The 15093-nt window shown below is 41.0% G+C and overlaps 2 protein-coding genes across 3 annotated transcripts; one reads left to right on the forward strand and one right to left on the reverse strand.

Annotated features, from left to right (window-relative positions):
- Positions 1 to 217: 217 nt before the first annotated feature.
- On the reverse strand, positions 218 to 7234 carry LOC109764072 (uncharacterized). 2 transcript variants are annotated; one of them, XM_040404691.2, is made up of 16 exons: positions 6964 to 7234; positions 6619 to 6802; positions 6283 to 6535; positions 5910 to 6132; positions 5695 to 5815; positions 4296 to 4343; positions 3594 to 3971; positions 3379 to 3402; positions 3216 to 3289; positions 3067 to 3121; positions 2505 to 2571; positions 2077 to 2408; positions 1791 to 1922; positions 1556 to 1704; positions 1127 to 1219; positions 218 to 756 (listed from the first exon to the last, which is right to left on the reverse strand). In XM_040404691.2, exons 2-16 carry the CDS (start codon positions 6775 to 6777, stop codon positions 678 to 680), a joined length of 2187 nt encoding a protein of 728 aa, XP_040260625.1. In that variant the 5' UTR covers positions 6778 to 6802; positions 6964 to 7234; the 3' UTR covers positions 218 to 677. The 2 variants fall into 2 exon arrangements, with proteins under 2 accessions (XP_040260625.1, XP_040260624.1); XM_040404690.3 differs by having other exon boundaries at positions 219 to 756; positions 4179 to 4343.
- A 1219-nt stretch (positions 7235 to 8453) lies between these two features.
- Positions 8454 to 11483, forward strand: LOC109764073 (uncharacterized). The gene is made up of 4 exons (XM_020322916.4): positions 8454 to 9036; positions 9203 to 9398; positions 10732 to 10932; positions 11010 to 11483. The coding sequence occupies exons 1-4, from the start codon at positions 8729 to 8731 to the stop codon at positions 11256 to 11258; spliced, it is 954 nt and encodes a 317-aa protein (XP_020178505.1). The 5' UTR covers positions 8454 to 8728; the 3' UTR covers positions 11259 to 11483.
- Positions 11484 to 15093: the final 3610 nt, after the last annotated feature.

Raw genomic sequence — 15093 nt, forward strand, 5'->3', positions numbered from 1 at the left:
ACGAGCCACACGGTCGTCGCGAGCATGAGCCCCGACCAGATGTGCTGAATGCGGCTAAAGTTCAGGTTGAAATGAGCGCAGATTTGAATGCAGGCCGCCAGGTATGGATGCTTTTCCCGTATCAACTTAATGTACATACATCTTTACTGATTAGCTGAACCTGGATTATATATCCATTATTCCTAGAGAATGCATAGCACGGGATTTGTCAGGATGGGTTTACAAAGTAGCTGAAGTCTCTTGTGCTTGTTGAATCAGGTATTAAACTGAACAGAAAACTTGCGTTCTGATAGGACTTCTCTTTCCACAACAGACAACCAAACCTTGCCATAAGTAAAAGATCGTATGGTCAATCGTGTCGACAGCTATGATTAAAAAAGAACTACTTTTAACTCATAACAGGAAGTAAGTGGAAACACCTTAAAAGTGCTATTTTATCAGACAGTGGGCAGAGTCAGCACCTCCCCTGAACAGAAAGCAAAATTATCCCCGAATAAATCTGCAGTACATGTTGACATACGGTTCACCAAAACGTAACCCCTGATGCGTGCCAAATACTAAAATTTAGTGCCAAATCAAATATATAAACCAGAGTTCACTTCATAAACGTGCATCTGCTAAGAAGTCGTCGATTGACCTCAGTTCGCCTGAAAGTTGTCCATTTCCTCATACGCCAGTCATATGGACTTTTCATTGCTCTCTTCTTCATTGTCAATGGCCATGATTGACACTGCGTACTCTTGCCCGATCACAATCCTAAAAGATAAAGTTATTAAGTATTACACGTTTGGCGTCACAAGAAATGATAATGATATTAAAAGGTGTGGCACATCCTATAAAAAAGGCAGAGTGCATGCATATGCGATGCAGAGGTTGAAGATTAAGTATCTTTCATCAAGAAAATAAACATCCTATTCGAACAAACTACAACATTGCCAATCCTTATTCCATCAGAATTATCGTAAGCCCTGGTCAAATCTCATATGAACTTAGCCAGTGGATTAGCCTAAAATTCACTCTCTCTCTTTTTTCTCTTGGTGCCAAAAGTCTATTGTGTTTTACTATGTGACAGAGATCCAACAGTTGTCCGTCAACAAAAGAAAACAAATAACGTGAAGTTGGTTACCTTCTTGACCCCATGAAACATCCGAGACCCCAAATAGCTCCACCAGAGCCAAAGTTAACGATTCTCTCCAGCCTAGGTACCATGCAGATATCACTTGCAAAAAAGAAAAGGAAAAATATCAGTAAGGAGCAGAGGTGAGAGCAAAGTAAACATGGTTCGTAAGGCTAAATTTCTTTTGTTTTGTGTGGCAGCTGGAAGGTTTGGGTTGTGTGAGAGCAAAGTAAACATGGCAAAAGCACGTTTGAGCCTGTTTTTGTTTCTTTGATGCTGTATTGTTTGATAGTGGAACCTGACCCGAAAGTCGTATGAAAAAAGTGAATATGTGCAAACTAGGCACCTATATATACATCTAATACCATATTAAGTCATGAGGATGTTAACTGACACATGTTCCGAGTTAAGTTCAAAAAAGCTCAGCCAATATGATACCTGAATTCACTGGAGCTCCAGAAATGAACAGAGCCATCACTTGAACCTGTAATTAGATATGAGCTATCGGGAAAGGCCATGACAGAAATTACTGGAGACACGAAAGCTTGCATCGTATGAACACAAGCCTTTTCCTCCATGTCCCATATCTGTTGGACAAGAAAAGCGCACACACTATTATTAGCAATGTTACACTCGTATGATACCATTGTATTTGTCAATGATAATGGCATACCTTAGCTGTGTGGTCATCAGAGCCAGTAATCAAATATTGTCGATCATTACATGTGAAGAAATTGAGACAGTTCACTTTGTCCTGATGCCCAGACAAAGTATATTTTGATTCGGGAGAATCGATGCTCCAAACCTGAACATCAGGTATACGAATTGCAATTAAAGGTTTTTGGATTTCCGAGAGAATTATTATTCTCCAAGTCCCTCTATCACACAGTGCACATGCCAACAATTAAGCTATTGGAGCCAAACTGATCAGTTGGCAAAAAGGAGAAACCCATATATACCTTTACTGTGTGATCATCTGAAGTACTTGCAAACATATTGGAGTCCACTGGGTTAAATGCGACTTGCTGTATCGTATCAGAATGTTCCTGCACGAATGATTGTGTGCACTCCCAGTCGTTGTCCCAGTCCCAGAGCTTCATACCACGATGAGCCGATGACAATACATATGGACGGGTTGGATGGATGGCCATTGATGTGATGAAGCAATCACTGGCGGCTCTGAAACTCCTGAGTTTTTGTATTTTGTTGTCATAATTGTACACATGGATCACACCATCAGATGTCCCAGCCACAAACCATTTCTTTCTTGAGATAACCTTAACAGAATGAACTGTATTGAGAAGAGTGGTCGTTGTATTAGCATGCAGTGTGTGATGATGGAAATTGGGGAACTTGGTAAACAGAGGAGCCAGAAAGATAGGCATGCCTTTATTCGACAATGAGTAAGAAGGCATGATTGACTCCTTTGAGACATTAAATGAATCCGTCCGTCTCTGCCGGTAAATACAAATGACATTGTCAGTTGAATGCAGACCGAGTTTTCATTTGCTAATCATAGTTTTAAATAGCCGGCTATAGCTCCAGGGTGCCGCTAATGACCGCCTTCACAAATAGCCCGCTGTAGCCCGCTATAGCTCCGCTATAGCTGATTTGGAGGCCCGCCGCTATTTTCCATAGGCCGCTATTTAAAACATTGTTGCTAATACAAATTGAGCTTTTGTGTGATATGGATTTGGCAACGATAATCGGAAAACCGTCATTTGAAAATATATCGGTACAGCCGGTAGCATCCGGTATCACCAAAAGGAAAAACATCACCCTTCTTCGATGACAACATTCTTCAGCAATCGCCAAAAATAATGTGTGATACTACTGCAAGTACATGGTACTCCCTCCATCCCAAAAAGCTTGTTGCTCAAATGGATGTATCTAGCACTTAGGACGGAGGGAGTAGTATTTACTATAGAAGATAGAATGCATTAACTTGCCTGCGGGTCATAGTTCCATATGCAAACATCTCCGTGCTGATGACTTGTTACAATGCTGTGTGACAATAAGATATTTATCATAATCCACATTCATTTGAATGGAGGGAATTAATATTCTGGTGCCCATATTATATATGCTATTCACTCACCATGGCTCGGTGGGCTGTGCATCAAGGGAGCACAGCATGCCATGAGTATTCTTCAGGGATATGATCCATTGATCCTGATCCAACAGAAGACAGGGTCAGCATTAGAAAGAAAAAACTAGCTCAAAATTGGAGCATGTATGCAGGCAAAAAGAGAACTCTGTACCTTTAGTCTTCTTGAGATTGTCGGCTACATCGCATGTAGTACCAATTAATAAGATCAGTAAAGCAAATGCATGAAAGGGAAGATAACAAAAAGATACATCAGGGTACAATAGCATAATTCCAGTAGCTTAGCTCTTAGACCATGTGCAGAGACGGACATTACATCTTGTTCGAATGGTAAATATTCCGAATTGTATTGATTAAAAAATGACTGACCTCTGATGTTGTCGGCCCTTGCGAAGCAAAAACAGTTTTCAACATCACCTCATGCACTGCATTCCCTGAATCTTTAGCTTCGTCGAAAAACTTGTCATACTTAGATTGGTCTCTCAAAGTAGGGTTGCTTTTATCCCCTGACAGACTGCTCTGCAGGATTAGATCGTAGTCCGTTTCTTCTGGTAGCCTCTCTTGCTGTTGCGCTGTAACAACGAGAGTGTAAGTAGAGGACTTGGGAGGCACAATGCCATATAGTGGGAGACTTGCGAAGCAACGCCAAGGCTTGGTGCTCTTCTTCATAAGCCTGAATAATGTGTGTTCATCTGTGTTTGGTTCAACAGGGAAGCGAAGCTCGACAAGGTAGACGTCAAGTAGCTCCTGCGGAACAACTCATGTTGTCAAGCGAATATTGTATAGTTAACTTCTTGGTGGATACTCCATATGGATGTATCAAATTTGGTCAAGGAATTTTATAACAAGGCAGATATTTTTTGTTTTCATAACTAACTTGACCTCATCCAAAACCTACGAGCAACCAACAACAAAAGTAAAGGGAAAACACAGAAGCTCAAATTTTAAACACACCATTGTTCCCGCGCTTTCTGTTTCAGTAAGCCTATCAATTACATATTGTGTACTAGTTGGCCTTCTCTTAGGATTGCGTTCAGTGCACTGTAATGCTATCTCAGTGCATACTCTTACTTGTTGTCTCTGTGATTTCTCCAACCTATTGCTCCAACTTTCAAGTACCTGCAGATTTGCAATTATGAATTAGCATTTCTTTATAAAGATAATTTTATTAATTCATCAAGGTAATGCATAGGACACCTGACCTCGGCAACAACACTACATCAAAGGGATGTTGAGGATGCACACATTAAAAAAAGAACATAAAGAGAGAAAAGAGAAAGAAAACATGATGGCTTCTTGTCATGCGGGCCTGCAACAATAATTTTCAACTCCAACCTCCTAGTTTTTGAACAACACCAGGCATCGAGAAAGGTCCTCCAAAGCAAGGCCTTCAACAACGGAACAGCGTGCCAACATCCTCGTTGTCATCCATCCACTAAAGGTCAGATCAGGATTTTCATCAAGAGAGGTCAAAGAATTCTAAGCACCGCCTTTGACAAAGAGACACCACATGCATCGTCATTACCAGATGTAATCAATTAAGGCCTGAGTTGATATTTAAAAGACAACATCGTTTATAAGATTTAAAAACTGAGTAGGTATATTATATTATGTGAGTAGGGTGTATTGGAGCTCGGGCGATGGAGCTCCCGTTATTTTGACAAATTTGGAAGTTAAATTTTAAAGTTACAACAAATTCTGAAAACAATTCCACATATACATAGGGATTTATTCTACATGTGTGTAAAGTTTCATGATGAAGCCTTTAATGTGTGAGCTAAAAAAAAACTACAAAATTGTTTTTTTGTCTGTCGCCCACATGTTAAAGTATCTCATCACGAATATGCACCGTTCTCTATTAAAATCCACTGATTTATCTTTTTTTTAGCTCACACGTTAAAGTATCTCATCACAAAACTTGATAAAACTCTCAAACCTTCATTTTGTTTCTCCCATCGTCCATAAGGAAAGAACGAAATATCCTAGTATTATTTTTTTTGTTCAGTTGGAGGTAGGGGCGGGTTCACTTCCGAACTTGGCCTATATGTCCGTACTATTTATGTCAATTATCCAATCTAACCCAAGCTACACTAATGCTAATTAGTTTTCTACAGCGTTCTTGTTTAGCACTTGTCTGAATTTACCCTTTTCAAATGAAGGGAAGTGTATGCCCATGGCTGAGATGCGGAAGGAGCCCCTGGTTTGTGTCCATGGCTGAGATGCGGTAGGAGCCTGTGGTTTGCCAAGTCATTGCTATAAAAGGGAACCATTTTAGAGTGTTATTTGCACTGATTTTAGAAGTTAGCGTCATGGCGTGGAAGGTTTCATAGTTGGAGTTGATCAAGCAATATAGGTAGCTTAGTGTCTAAATAGTACAAAATATATTCTTAAAAATTGCATTAGTCGCTGTAAAAGCACATGTAATTATATAAAAGAAAGCTTTTATCTGGGGATTGCCCATTGTCCTTACTTCCTCAACATCACTATAACCTTTTTCTCCGGTGAGTATCTCCGTGATTATTACTCCAAGACTGTACAAATCATATTTAGGTGTAACTATGCGGTCGCTGAATTCTGGTGCTAGATATCCACTGCATGAGCAAGATCAATTAATGTGCAGAGATAGTGCATATAAATCATCATTGGCAAGAAAGGCTGAGTTTTCAAGTAGCTTAGCTAGCTTACAGGCTTCCAGCAAATGTTGTAGCAATAGTGCGGGTTTGCTCTTCCTGAAAGCACCTCGATAGACCAAAGTCGCCAATTTTTGGCACCATTTTAGCATCCATGAGGATATTTGCCGGCTTAAGATCAAGGTGAACAATACCATTTCTGTGAAGGTAATTCAATCCTTCGCAGATTCCTTTTATTATTTTGTAGCGATCTCGCCATTCAAGTCCACTGGACGCATCTACATAAATTGGACACAAGAAAGGTGGTTTAGTATCTGGAATGAAGTCCTTGATATTCAAACTGTAGTTAGTACTTAGTACATGACATGGAATGTAAAACTGTGTATGAATGTTCATGATATCTTTAGCAAGGAAAATTGTGGCCCTACCGGAGATATAGTTAGAAAGATCCCCCTTGGATAGAAACTCAAAGCAGAGTAATCTTTCTTGTATGTCAGCCATGACAAAATTTCCTTCATGCGTGGCTACTTGCCCTTGTGTGTCGCAGCAATATCCTAAAAATCGTACAACATTTCTGTGCTTCACCTTCATCAGACATTGAATCTCCGTCTGGAATTTATTCTCATACAAATACGTGTTGGACAGCTTCTTCACAGCGACCATGCCATTGTCAAGGATTCCCTGTAGTCCAAGCATGCCTTGCCACTTCTTAGATTAACTGAGACTAAGGCAAGTAAGACCGGGGCAGTCTTGAATTTCCTTACCTGATAAACCACCGCGAATCCTCCACGTCCAATTTCATGGTCAGCGGAGAAACTCTTTGTGATCTCTTCAAGGAGTGGCAGCGGCAGAGCCCTCGGCTCTTTGGTTTCATCCAACAGCATACACTCCAGGTCGATTCGTGCACTAGCTTGGCGATCCATTGCCGATTAGATAACCATAGTACCCCTGAAACAAGATCAGCTCATGAGTCTGCGGGTGCCCCTTGAAACAAGAGCGCGAGAACGTTTTCATTTCATACAAAACATGATTGTAGGTCGGTGCTTGCTCTTCCGTTTTGCAAACAGAAGTAAAACTATCTTCTCAAGGGAAGAGAAAACGGGAATTACCTGGAGGCTGCTACCACTGCACAAAAAGTATGAAGACGAGTTTCAGATAGATGTTATCCGCAGCTGGGAGACGGACGGGCCGTCTAACGAAACTATCAAACGGAGGAGACAGATCTGCATCTACCTACCTACATCCTGCTTCCAAACAACTAACCCACCCACTGTACAATTAATTATTATTATGCGAGATCTTACATTACCTAGATGATTGTTTGCTCAAACTTCAAACAAAAAAGCTAGATGAGTGTTTGCTTATGATTTAGTTCACGATAGACATGTCTATGTGTGACGTACTGAACCGCATTATTATCTACACAATCTTTTTCTCTCTTTTTGGAAAGCCCCGAATCGCCGAGATGCTTTCTGTCGGTCCGGCATTCTTTAACGCTCCACCAAACCGAGGAAAGAGATGAGAATCCTTCTTGAATACATCAAATCTGATTTGATTCGTACATTTAAAAAGAAAATGATTACTCCCCCGTTCTAAAGAAGAGCCCGCCTAACGTTGTCGAGGACAGTTAGGAAATCTCCGTTCACATGCCCCCAGGGACCAGCTTCCCAGAGCCGCAACCGTCGTTGTTGAACCCTTGAATAGATCCGACGCACTTGACACCAATAGTCACGTATTGACAACGAGAAACCTTAACCTCACCGTTCCGAGGAGCCGACATGAACTGCGCCGGAGCCCCATCGAATCCGTCTAGATGGACAAACTCGAGGAGGATCAGAGCCTCGTCGAATCCGTCTCGACAGGAATCCGCGAGGACTAAAACGCCAACCTATCTCCTAGTCGGGTAGAGGCATTGAGATTCCCTGCCTAGTACCAACCAGCAGACAGGCAGACATAGGGAGATGAATCCATGGGCTTGACGAGTGGTTGTTTCCACCTTAAATCTGAAGTTGTAGCTTTGTTCTAAGTCAAAAAATTTAAAGTTCGGACAAATCAATAAAAGTAGTAGCATTTACAATACCAAATTATCTTCATTAGATTTGTCGTATTTGATATTGTAAAACTATTAACATTTTTTTGATAGATTGTTTATATATACTTGGCCAAACTAATATTTTTTAACATAGGGCGAAACAAAACTAAAACTTCAAGGATTTTGAAATGGAGTAAGTACTTCCTCCGTCCCAAAATAAGGGTCTCACAAAGTTGACAAACTTATTTTGGGACGGAGGGATCAAGGAGCAATTGATTACCAACACTATGCCCACACGTGTGACTCGTGAGCATCGAGACTCAGCAATTTTTTTCAGAGACAAGGCCTTTCGATCCTGCTTTATAGAAAGCAAATCGCACCACGGCTCACGCACACAGAAGCGCTGCCTCCTGTCTCAATATAGTACTACTCTACTTTCTAGGCAAAGAAATATTCAAGGTGAGCCATGATGATGCGCCCCATAATTACCCTGAAGCGTCTTTTTTCATAAACTGCGGTTATATTTATATAAAAAATCAGGGAACCACCTCTCGAAACAGGATCTCGCCCGCTTTAAATCAAAGTACATTTTGAATATGGCTACCTCGAAGCATATAGTTGGTGTATTCGCAAAAAAGAGAGAGCATATAGTTGGTGGAGAACGGATGACAATTGACAAGTACAGGCAGCCAAACTGAACATCATCCTTATTTTTATGGAGAAAATTGTGACAGATACATCGCATCCCCTCCCTTCTTTACCTCTGCGGCTCCCTCTTCCACCTCCAACGCAAAGACACGAGAGGCCTAGCTAGGTAGGTAGCTTCCCCATACCCTGAAGCCATGGCCGCCAAGAACCCTTCCTATTTCCAAAGTATTCCTCTTCAGCAAATCATCGAGCAAAAGGAGCTTCGCTTGCACTTGTACATATTCCAGCAATGGAGCAAAGGCCCTCGACAGAACCAACAAATTATGACAAACTTACAGCTCCCCAATCAGTGCGGTCTCAGCACTGTAAATGACTGGCCTATACGGGATGGCCCCGGCCACAACGCAGACATTGTTGCCCGTGGCCGAGGCCTGCATTTCGGGACCGCTATCGATGAAGCAGACTATTTTCACTCTTTCGTCATAATTTTTACCGACGAGAGGTTTGTCAACATCTTTTCTATTTTGTATACTCTTTAGAAAATTGTACTGAAGCTTTTTCCCCGTTGTTGATATTGGCCGCATATTCTTAATTCAATACCCATTGATCTTTTAATTCTCCATGCATGCATATTCTTAGCCTTCTCATTAATCTTGCGCGATACTTAGGTTCAAGGGATCCAGCCTTCAGGTGCTCGGAACTTCGAAGGCTAGCAGTCCAGATGGTGAATGGGCGATCACCGGTGGGACCGGAGAGTTTGCCTTCGCTCAAGGTGTTGTTGCTCACAAAATGTTCGGGAGAGATCACGCTTCTTGTTTCAGGGAGCTTCACATCCGTGTTTTGTGCCTCGCCTTTCCAAAACCAGTGAGTGAGATAAATTCATCCAATGCCTTCTTTTACTCTAGCTAGCTTTAAATTATGAAAAATTTAATATACACCTAAATGTTTATTGGGCTATTCACTTTCTCTAGAAACTGACATTTTTCGACATCAATATGGTCTCCAAGTATCACTTGGACACTTAATTTCTATTACAACATATTTAAAATTCCAAAAGAACAAAAAAAAATTGAGATAAGTTCATACACATTACTTCCAAATTTCTGACAAAAATATTTGTAAATATATTTGTTGTTAAATTTCCTAAATTTTGACTATTTGTAATGATATTAACTGTTAGATTTTACAAGTTTGATTGTGCTCTTGCCTAAAAATGATAACTTTTACAAGACCATACTGAGTAGGAGGTTATATTTTAGAAATGACCCTATCATGGTTAGTATACATTTTCCGCTGCCTTTTATGCAAAGAATGTACAAGAAATGCAAATGATGTCGGTGACTCAACGCTAGCATGAATCCGTACTACTGACTTTGAATGTATCATAGCTTGTGAGAATGTGGACGTTGACATACAGACGATCGTATTCGGCTAAAAACAACAGAGAGATAACTTAGTGGAATGGGCAATAAAATTAACATAAAGATACATGTTTTAAGATTATGAATCCTTCGAGTGTTTTGCCTGTTTGCATCTGTTTCTTTAAGTAAAAAAATAGCATGAGACAAAGTTCACCTGGCAAGCATGCTCCCAAATTAAATGCTCTGGAAATAAAACAACATTTCGGGTCATCTCCTACACCCGTTGCATGAAAAAAACTGGCATTAACCGGACTCTCCATCTCAAACACCATATATCTCGCGGCATAACATCACCACATTTAGAGGAAGTTCCGACGTCCGAACACTTGCCAATGGCAGGCATTTTGCCCATTCTATTGAGATAGAAAAGGTGAAAACAATGCATAGTTTATGTACATATACATGACTTGGCGACCAGGAAAAGAAAAATTAAAGATAAAACAGCTACCAGATTTACATTGTCGCCTGAACACTTGCCTTCTCCATGTGAGGTCCTCCACTAGACTACAGGCCACCTGCAACACAACTATGAACATCCCTTGAAAGATATACAGCATTTGCGCTCAAAGCCAATCCATATATTCTGGAGAAATGTTTGCATCAGACAGTTAGGATTTAAACTTCGTCTCACCTCTGTACAAATAGGTTGGAACGTCTTCAAAGAGCCCCTTAATTGTAGCCTGCTAATAATTTGCCCATACACAAGTGTAGGTAGTTTGTTCATCTTTTTTTTTTCTTGCTGAAACAAGATGTTGTTCCTTCGCCTATATTTGTAGGTCCTTGTCACCAAGATTGGACCATGGGGTGGGCATGGAGGAAAACAATTTGATATCCCAGAGTTGGTACCTCAACATCTAGAAAGTGTGACAATTAGAAGTGGTGTTGTCATTGACTCCATTGCGTTCTCCTACGTTAATCAAGCTGGAAAGAAGCAAACTCTTGGTCCATGGGGTGGTGATGGTGAACTTAGTGACACGGTGAGTGAATGTGCAGCACAATGCTAGTTCTATCAACTTTTTCAGAGAAGATAATCGATTTATCTCTTTCCTTGTAGATCACTTTTGCCCCTTTAGAGATTGTGAAGGAAGTTTCGGGAACAACCGGTACTTTTGGCAGAGATACTGTTGTGACATCGCTTACTTTCGTCACAAATGTGAGGACATATGGACCTTTTGGAAAACCAAGCGGTACTGCTTTCAGTGTCCCTCTTACGGACACTAGCGTTGTGGGCTTCTTCGTCCGTGCTGGAAGACTTGTTAATGCTATCGGGGTTTATGTGCGTCCTTCTGTTCAAAATTATTAGTACATACGTTGCTCAAGAATAACCAGAGCTCTTGGACGGGCTGGCATGTTATGGGTTGCACTGGTCTCATGTATTACTACTTGGTTTTCCTTTTAGGGTTTCATGCATTTGTTACATGTTATATGTATGGCTACTAGCACGGATCAGGCAGTCTCACGTGTGTGGCTGTGTTGAAGTTTCTGGATTTAAATTAATGTTGACTTTAAGAGCAATTGTCGTTTATCTTCGGTTTATTTGGATATCTACTACTCAGTTCAACTTGATTTTAACTATATAACAATAAGAGTGGTCCAAAAATATTTGGCAAAAATATTAAAAACCCCTTACAAGTGAAGACCGTAAATAGGTCCATTATTGTTCAATTAAAAATGATACCAAAACAAGTTACATAGATATGTGAACAGAAAATAAGTTAATGAATACTTTTTTTTTGTAAAATGACATCAACAAAATATGGATTAGCTTTACAAAGAAAAGATGACCTTTCCATCCCTATCGCAGATTCACACGGGACATGATGAAATACTACTGGATATCAACCAGTGTCACATAAAAAACACAACACTCCTGCAGAACCAAACTGGAAACATGAAAATGGAGCAACAGCTTCATTCCTCTGATAAACCTGTAAAACATACTAATACTAATAAATGGGCGTAATCAAATTAGTCCCTCTAGAAACTCGTGCTTCACCTCCGCGGTCCATATCCACAACCGTCACAGTAAAGAACATAAGCACATAATAATCTTACATGATACTATACGAATTTCTGACTTTCATTTAGCTCACAAGATGGCAATATCAATAGATCTTGATCTTGGATTCATGCTTAGGGCGTTCAAAGCAATGTGGTGCAGAATCATGGGAAGAATAAAACACAGCTTATGGTCGCTAGAACATTTTTTTGGTGTATCCATTTTATCATGCTATATCACATTTTCTTTTGAATTTATTGTCCACAATGCATCTCCTAGACTCCTGTTTCTGAATAAATCGCCATCACCAATCAAATTGTACAAGTTACTATCCTATTTGTACTTCAGAAACAAGTACATTGGAGAGCTTGGAACTTATGAATATGAATGCGGATAGACAGGACATATGTACAACTAGACCATGAAGGCGCGCGTTGCCGCGCCCGTCCATATTTGATGCAATAATTGAGATGATTATGAAAAGAAATGCTAGTTTTAAACATTGTTTCATGCTATGTTATTAAAATGATAAGGGTGGTCGTTTTTCCTTTAATGTGAATATCATGTTTTGTAATGGACAGAAAATTCTATGTAATTTGGACTTAATTTTTTATAAGATTTGTGCATACGAAAAAATATATTGGGATATTAATTTATTTGTTAGCTGCTCGAGTTGTAATTTTAGATAAATAGAATTAATACAAATATCTTATGGGCTCTCACAATGGGCCTTTCTTGTTGAAAGAGGCGCTTGGATGGGCTTGCAACGAACAATTGTGCACTATAGTGTAAAAAACTGTCAGTGCGGTGCCTCTTGTGATTTTTCACCTCAAAAAAAAAATTAAAAGATTAAATCATGTTACGTAATTTAATTTATAATGAATGCAAAAGGTTGTAATTTATTATTTGTCCTAACTGTAATTGCATTTGAATGGTAGTGGGAACTGGGAAGTTAATGGTTCTGTTACCATTATTTTTCTTTTGTAATTAAAAGAAAAGTGCGTGTTGGTTTGCCCTTTATAATGACCTGTTTGGTGCCATTCTTGCTGTGTAAGTACGGTGTGGGTTAGTGTCAGACGAAGCAAGAAGGATCCATGGCTGCGGTGGCAAGAGGTAATAGATTTGATATGATTATATTATTTGTAATTCTGTTTTGTAGGTATAGAACTTCCGGTAGGAGTTGTTAGATAGGAGTATGTGTTTTATAGGAAGAAGAATGACCATGGTTGACGATATAAGGACACCCTTCTCTGTCCATGCCATACACTTGTATGCTGTTAGATCTTGTAATTATTTTGTTGCATGGTGGACAAACTCTAGAGTGCAAAATGGGCTAAGGATGTGTTCTACAACTGGATTTGACCATAAGTGCAGTGGGAGGTTCTTAATAGAGATGCTAACATGCTGATCAGCATTGTCATAACCAAATTCATCCATTGGGCTCCCATGGTTGAATTTCAAGGAGTATTGTATGAAGTCAACAGACGAGGATAGGAGAGCTCCATATGCGTATTCTGCCTCCCATTGATTTGTGAAAGTGAATACACACCGGTCTGATCTGATCTGGAGGCCGGGTGTTCGACGTGCTCCTCGCTGATCTGATCTAGAGGCCGTGGTGGGGCGTTGCAGGGGGCAACGTGAGGAGGCTGGCTGGAGGGATGGGTGGTCTGCCTACCCGTCACCGGCGCGGGGGTGTGCTGGTCGAGGTCTCGCACTGCTCCGGCCCCTCCTCTTCTCCCTGGCCTGGTTGCCTCCGGCTCCAACGATGGTGGGGGTCTGCTGGTGGTGGTGATTCGTTCCTTTGGGTGGTCGTTGGGGGTGTCGGGTGGCAGGGCGGCGGCTCTGCGGTGGGAGCTGCGGTGTTCGTGAGCGGAGCTCGCAGCTCGGGTGCGGACTGGTGACCTTGGTCGCGTGGGCGGCGGGGTGGCTCGGGCTCGGCGACCCGTGGTGATCGGAGATGGAGAGGTATACCGGGGTGAAATCCTTGTCTGACCACGGTCAAACCGGCCGTAGCGGCGTCCGCGGGCGTCGTCCCCTTCCTGTAGGCTCCGTCGCGGTCTCTCCTGATTCTCCGTGTTGCTCCGGATGAAAATCTTGATCTTTGGATCGGGTGGTGTCGGCGCTCCGGTGTCGTGCCCTTCCTGAAGGCACTACCTTGGAGCTCACGGTTCGTCGGCGGTCAGCTATGTTCTTCACGGTGGCTTGTTCTCGGTGGAGGGCTCCGTCATCTTCGTAGGATGCTTGTTGTACATCCCTTGTCCGCTTCGAGTTGGCTTAGCTGATCTCTGGCACCTTTGTATCTTGCTCTCTGTGTGTGTGTTTGGGTGCTATGTTGTGTGGTTCGGTTGTATGAGGGTCATTGCTTTATATATAAAACAGGGCGAAAGCCTTTTTCGGTAATACACACCGGTCTGATGAAATGGATTTCAGCTTGGAGGTAGAGGTACTTCTCTATGTTGTTCATGACATGCTGCAAAGTCTTAGTTGAATGGACACCCTTTTGTGAAAGTGAGTGTCGTAGCAATGTTCTGAAATGTATATTTCAGTACATGAAAAGAAGTAGACGCCGCGTGCAAAGATTGCTATACCAAAAGAAGTGGCTTGCACTCATGCCAACAAATAGTTATGGGATAATTATTTTATGTAAACATTTATTATTATTGTATCCAAGGAATGTACATCGACTTTTGAAGGGACAAAACATGGTAGTAATAGAATTTATGGGCAATGTTCTTGATAATCGCACTCCTTGTTCCTACAAATGTATTGTCATGCAAGTATAAATATCAGAAGATATATGGAATAACTTGTTAGTATAAGTAACTTGGATATAATCTATACTTACATGTTCAGATTAGAATTTATAGAGGCAGAAGTGAGGTGTGCAAGGCGGGCATCAAATTTTTGCTCTAGCATCGACGGCAGGATAGGGCCGATATATTGCACATGTATATCGGTTGCTTGTTGTTGTGATATCTCAAGTGTTAGAAACTGCGCAATGTCAATTGAAATCTGCCGAATTTCATACAGCAATTTGTGTATATATTTTGTTTGGCTTCATATGCTTCACGTTTTTTCTGTATGGTGGTTAGGTGACTATAATTTGCATCGGCCATGTCTACCCTACATTCTTTAATCA

Source organism: Aegilops tauschii, chromosome 3, assembly GCF_002575655.3.
Source record: "Aegilops tauschii subsp. strangulata cultivar AL8/78 chromosome 3, Aet v6.0, whole genome shotgun sequence".
Classification (NCBI taxonomy): domain Eukaryota; kingdom Viridiplantae; phylum Streptophyta; class Magnoliopsida; order Poales; family Poaceae; genus Aegilops; species Aegilops tauschii.